This window comes from Terrapene carolina, unplaced genomic scaffold (assembly GCF_002925995.2).
Source record: "Terrapene carolina triunguis isolate 2854851 unplaced genomic scaffold, T_m_triunguis-2.0 Scaffold620, whole genome shotgun sequence".
NCBI lineage: Eukaryota > Metazoa > Chordata > Testudines > Emydidae > Terrapene > Terrapene triunguis.
In genome coordinates this window covers 443396-449563 of record NW_020664971.1, presented here as the reverse complement: position 1 = coordinate 449563, position 6168 = coordinate 443396, and the positions used below count along the sequence as shown (strand labels likewise).

Below are 6168 nucleotides of genomic sequence, written 5' to 3'. Positions count from 1 at the left end.
TGCTGGAACAATTTGCTTAGTGGGGGTGCTGAAAGCTATTAAACAAAACTGTAAATCAAACCAGGGGTTGCTGCTGCACCTCCTCACGCCTAATTCCAGCCCCTATGCCACTGGGTTGCTAAGTGACTTTGGCTAAGCCACGTCCCCCTCTCTGCCTCAGTTTCCCCAGCTGTGAGATGATGGGGGTGTGGCTGCCCCCTTATGAGAGCCTGGCTAGGGGCAGGACCAAGGGCGGGACTGGCCCGGCCCGGGGCAGCCCTTCCCACGGAACGAGACAGACCCCGCGCGCTCCCGAGCCACGGGCAGGCTGCGCATGCTCATTGGAGAGCAAGCGGGCAAGCCCCGCCCCCGCCCATCTCCATGGTGACGTGGACGCGCTTTACGGCGGGACACGCAGGAGCGGCTCGGCGTCGGGCCCATGGAGGAGCTGGGCTGGAGCACGGACGCCGGTGGGGCGGTGTATCGCTCCCGGGACCCCGTGCGGAACCTGCGCATCCGGTCAGGTCCCGGCCCGGCCGGGCTCCCCGGGGCGGGGGGGCCTGACCCTCAGCCGCGCCGAGGAGTGGGGGGTGTTGGTAGACCGGCCCGGCCCGGCCCCCGTACAGCGGGTTGGTGTCCCTGAGGTGGGCCCAAGCAGGGGGCCCCTGTCCGCCGCCGCCCCCCGCCGGCAGCCCTGGGCCAGGCGGCCCTTGCCCACCCCCGGGCAGCGCCCCGGGCTCTTCTCCACTGGGGCAGGCGGCCCCCTCGCCCTGCGCGCCCCGCTCCCTGCCAGTAGCTGCCCCCTCCGCTCCCGTGGCCAGCCGGGTGACTCCTGCCTCCTCCTCTCCCCTGCCAGGGTTCACATCCAGCGGGTCACTTCCACCAGCCTCCTCCTGCAGCAGCTCCAGCAGCCCGCCGGCCAGCAGGGGAAGGAGCTCATCAGCTTGGCCACCTTCAGTTCCCACCCAGCAGCAAGTAGGTGGCTCGTGGCCAATGTCTGCTCTGAGGGGACCCCCCCCACACACACACGTGCAAGGCCTCACAATGGCCATCTCTGGTTTCTGCCACTGGGTAGGAGACCTGTGCAGGAGCCTTGGGGCTGCATCCCTGACCATCTTGGCTAATAGCCACTGATAGATAGATTCATGGAGGATAAGTCTAATTCTTTTTTGAACTCCATTATAATTTTGGCGTTCACAACATCCCTGGGCAACAAGTTCCACACACTGAGTGTGTGTTATGTGTTTATTTTAAACCTGCTGCCTATTTAAACCTGACCCCTGGTTCTTGTGGTATGTTACGGAGTAAGTAACACTTCCTTATTCATTTTCACCACACCATTTTATAGACCTCTGTCATATTCCCCCTTAGTCGATTCTTTTCCAAGCTGAAAAATCCTAGTCTTTTAAATCTCTTGTCATATGGAAGCTGTTCCATACCCCTAGTCATTTTTGTTGCCCGTCTCTATACCTTTTCCACTTCTAGTATATCTTTTTGAGATGGGGCAACCAGAACTGCACACAGTATTCAAGATGTGGGCTTACCATGAATTTATATAGGGGCATGATGATATTTTCTCTCTTATCCCTTTCTTAATGGTTCCTAACATTGTTAGCTTTTTTGATTGCTAGTGCTCATTGAGTGGATGTGAAGTGAAACCCCCTGGCTGTTTTTACTTCTGAACCCAGAGACCTGTAGAAAGCAAAGAGCATAAATGAGGAAAAGTAAATTCCCTTGGAATAACTAAGTTGAGGGTTCCTAAACACTTCAATAGCATGAACCATGGGAACACTTTCCCTATCCACTGTCAACCAGCTTTCTACCCACCCCCATCTGCTGTCTCTTAACATCCCTGTTGCAGCTACAGCAATTGCTTACCTGGAAAAATATTAGGACAGGACTTGTAAAGACTTGCATTTGTAGCTTCTTTAATGCATCTGGCAAAGAGAAGGAGCCAGTCCAGTAAGTACTTAGTTCTCAGTGGCCTATAGCTTGAGAACTGATGATCTAAGCTAGTGAGACCTCACTTGGAGTACTGTGTGCAGTTCTGGTCTCCTATGTTTAAAAAGGATGAACTCAAACTGGAACGGGTACAGAGAAGGGCCACTAGGATGATCCGAGGAATGGAAAACCTTTCCTATGAAAGGAGACTCGAGGAGCTCGGTTTGTTTAGCCTAACCAAAAGAAGGCTGAGGGGGGATATGATTGCTCTCTTTAAATATATCAGAGGGATAAATACCAGGGAGGGAGAGGAATTATGTCAGCTCAGTACTAATGTGGACACGAGAACAAATGGATATAAACTGGCTGTGGGGAAGTTTAGAAACCTTCGTCTAATTTCAAGCCTAACCATCAGAGGGGTGAAATTTTGGAACAGCCTTCCGAGGGAAACAGTGGGGGCGAAAGACCTCTCTGGCTTTAAGATTAGGCTAGATAAGTTTATGGAGGGAATGGTTTGATGGGATAACGTGATTTTAGTCAATTAGGCAATAACGTGCCATCGCTGGTAAAATGAGGGTCCGGCTGGAGAATCTTGCCTGTATGCTCGGGGTTCTACTGATCGCCATATTTGGGGTCGGGAAGGAATTTTCCTCCAGGGTAGATTGGCAGAGGCCCTGGAGGTTTTTCGCCTTCCTCCGCAGCATGGGGCAGGGGTCCCAAGCTGGAGGATTCTCTGCGACTTGAAGTCTTTAAATCACGATCTGGAGACTTCAACAGCTGAGTTAAGGGAAAGTGGGTGGGTCAGCTTTTGTGGCCTGCATCATGCGGGAGGTCAGACTAGATGACCATAATGGTCCCTTCTGACCTTAAAGTCTATGAGTCTATGAGTTTGTAACACAGCTAAGGAAAGACTCTGACCTGACTGTGTCACTTCTACTCTCTCCTTTCAGATCTAGTCCACTCATTCATTCCCCAATCCTGGGAGGGGCTGGTGGTATAATATTTCTGCCCCCTACTGCTGCCATTGATGTTAATGGCTGCACCATCCCTCACAAAGGCCTGCAGGAAGCTGAGTGTCAAGCTTCTTGTTCATTAGGTGCAGGTGACATGGGAATCCTACATCTAGCAGTGCAGCTAGCTTCTGGATTCCAGGTCCTGCCGTTGAAACAGAAGAGAGGATGCTGGGAGGACTGTTGTGCTGCACAGTGCTCTTTGCTGGGGGGCGGGGAAGAGGCACAGGTGTGAGGAAGTGACCAGCACCCTCTTGTCTTTCAGGTGGCTATTGTCCTGATGATGAAGAGGAGGCAGTAATTGGCTGGCAAGAAAAACTCTTCAGCCAGGTGAGTAAGTGGAAGGCTGCCTTGAGTGGCAGATAATACTCAGAATTTTACAGCTGGGTAGTATAGTACCCCATTGGCACTAGTGCAAGGGGCCCTGGCTTCATCTCCAGGTCCCAAAGAGGAATGGAGGGCCTGTTCCAGTTAGATATGGCACTCGCTGCTGCAATTCAAGAGGGGTCTGTGTTCTCTAACCTCTCATGTGGTCACTGCAGTCTCAAAACATGAGGAGAAAATAGAGCATGTTTCTGATCTAGAATTATCCCAGCTGGTTCCCTGTGCCATCTTGTCCATGTCTGTAAGGGATGAGTGGAGGGTACACGTAAAAGCTGTGGAAGTGACTCTGAACCAAGAGAGAGAAACAGCATTATGGTTACTGTCTGTCCAGGATCCAGCTCTGGGAATAGCAGTCTATGGCCCCATAGTTACAACCACAGCAATCTTAAATCCTAAGCCTACAAACAAACAGTTATGCATGTGAGTAGCTTTACACACTTGAGTGGTCCACTGGTAGTCATATGTATAAGTATTTGCAGATTTAGGGCTTAAGTCTTGTTTAAAAAAAAAAACAAAAAACCCACATACTAATTGCTCCAATATCACATTAAAAGCATCAAACATGATCACTCTGGCACATGGGGGAGGGATATCTCAGTGGTTTGAGCATTGGCCTGCTAAACCCAGGGTTGTGAGTTCAAGCCTTGAGGGGGGCCACTTAGGGATCTGGGGCAAAAATCTGTCTGGGGATTGGTCCTGCTTTGAGCAGGGGGTTGGACTAGGTGACCTCTTGATGTCTCTTCCAACCCTGATATTCTATGTATTATTTACAGAGCAATTTAGATTTTTTTTGAAGAAGCAAAACAGTAAAAATGCAGTTTGATTTCCATGAAAACATGTGTCAATGTGTACAGAAAATCTTTAGTGTTTCCTTGCAACTAGTACAAGAAGTGACCACCCTCATTTTACATATTTAGCTGCAGTGAATTCCCCTGAATGTTAACCAAATGCTGTGTAGCTCTTACATTTCATACTGATCTCATCCTGTTTGGAGCTGTGTTTTATTAAAAGGGCTTTGTAGCAGAGCACCAGCTCCTCAGCTCTGCCTGCCCTAGGTACCTGCTTGCTCTCCCAGGCAGCTTGGTCCTCTCTGCTCCCTAGCTGGAGCAAGAATCTCTCGCACTCTCTCAGCCTGCCCTTTTATCGGGGTCAGCTGTGCCCTAATTGGTACAAGCACACCTGTGGCTGAGTACCCACGCAGCCTCCCTTGGCTGCTTTTAACCCCCTTTCTGACTGGACTGGGGTGACCACCCCACTACAGGCTCCAACTTAATCTTTACTCTCCAACTGTAGGATGTCCCCAGTTTAATACTATAGAGATTTTATGCACTCTGTCTGATTTCAGAGAGTAAAGCACCAAACCCACCTAAGGGACAATCCTGAAAACACATATGAGCAGCTTTACTCAAGCAAGTAGTCCCACTGGTGTCAATGGGATGCCCTGCATGAGTCAGGTTACTCATGTATCTGCAGTATCAGGCCTCAAGTACTCCCAATCTAATATTTGTAAGGACCCCCCCCCTTCCCGTCCAAAAAAGGGCATATAACTAGGAGTGACAGGATGAAACCATGACAGGAAAAATGGAGGCTAAATGCAGAGCACCACTACCTGGCAGGGAGGTGTGTCACACTGTGGAATCACACCCCAGGAGAGTGGGGGATGCTGTGTCCTTGGTACACACTAAAAATGAAACCAGACCAAGCCCAGGAGGGAGTGGACATGTAATGGGGAGTTAAAGGGGACTGAGGGAACTGAGGTTATCTAGCCTCCAGAAGAGAAGAGTGAGGGGGGATTTGATAGCAGCCTTCAACTACCTGAAGGGGATGGAGCTCGGCTGTTCTCAGTGGTGGCAGATGACAGAACAAGAAGCAATGGTCTCAAGTTGCAGTGGGGGAGGTTTAGGTTGGATATGAGGAAAAACTTTTTCACTAGGAGGGTGGTGAAGCACTGGAATGGGTTACCTAGGGAGGTGGTGGAATCTCCATCCTTAGAGGTTTTTAAGGCCCGGCTTGACAAAGCCTTCGCTGGGATGATTTAATTGGTGTTGGTCCTGCTTTGAGCAGGGGATTGGACTAGATCAGGGGTCGGCAACCTACGGCACGCGTGCCAAACATGGCACGCGAGCCGATTCTGAGTGGCACACTGCTGCCCACTGAGAGGAGGAGGGGCGGAGGGGCCGGAATGCACCACGTTGTGCGAAGAAGCGGGGGAGGGGGGAAGCTTGGCTGCCGCAGGATCAAGCTTCTGCCTCCTGCCCCCGCAGAGGAGAGGGGGGGCTGAGTGAGGCGGGGGACCGGGACACACCCCCCCCACCGCTCTCCTCTGCGGGGGCAGAAGCTTGATCCTGCGGCAGCCAAGCTTCCCCCTCCCCCGCTTCTTCTCACAACGTGGTGCATTCCGGCCCCTCCTCCTCCTCCCCCCAGAGGCGCAGAGCCGAGCGGCAGCGTGCTCGCTGCTCCGTAGAGCAGGCAGAGAGAGGTAGGGACGGGCCTGGGGGAAGGGGGTGGAACAGGTCATATCCCTTCCAGCCCCCTGCCTAGAGCCGCTCAGGGCTGGGAGCACCCCCACGAGCCGAGCAGCCCAGCCTTCTGCCCTGCACCTCCCCACCCCAACACACACCCAGCCCTCTGCCCTGACCTCGAGTTGCCCCCAACACCCAGCCTTCTGCCCTGCATCTCCACACATACCCCAGCCCTCTGCCCTGAACCCCCCCCACACCCAGCCTTGTGCCCTGCACCCCCTCCCACCCAGCCTTGTGCCCTGACCTCGAGTCCCCCCCCAACACCCAGCCTTCTGCCCTGAACCCCCCCACACCCAGCCTTCTGCCCTGACCTCGAGTCCCCCCCCCCAACA

At 52.9% G+C, this 6168-nt stretch overlaps 1 protein-coding gene across 2 annotated transcripts in view; it reads left to right on the top strand.

Moving 5' to 3' along the window:
- Window positions 1-413: 413 nt before the first annotated feature.
- The window catches only part of MKS1 (MKS transition zone complex subunit 1), a 26333-nt gene continuing 20578 nt past the window's right edge, over window positions 414-6168 (top strand). For both annotated transcript variants that reach the window (XM_024209346.1, XM_024209345.1), the window contains exons 1-3: window positions 414-498; window positions 836-954; window positions 3196-3260. In XM_024209346.1, the coding sequence (XP_024065114.1) occupies window positions 419-498; window positions 836-954; window positions 3196-3260 (264 nt within the window). In that variant the 5' untranslated portion in view covers window positions 414-418. The remainder of the gene's footprint in view (window positions 499-835; window positions 955-3195; window positions 3261-6168) is intronic.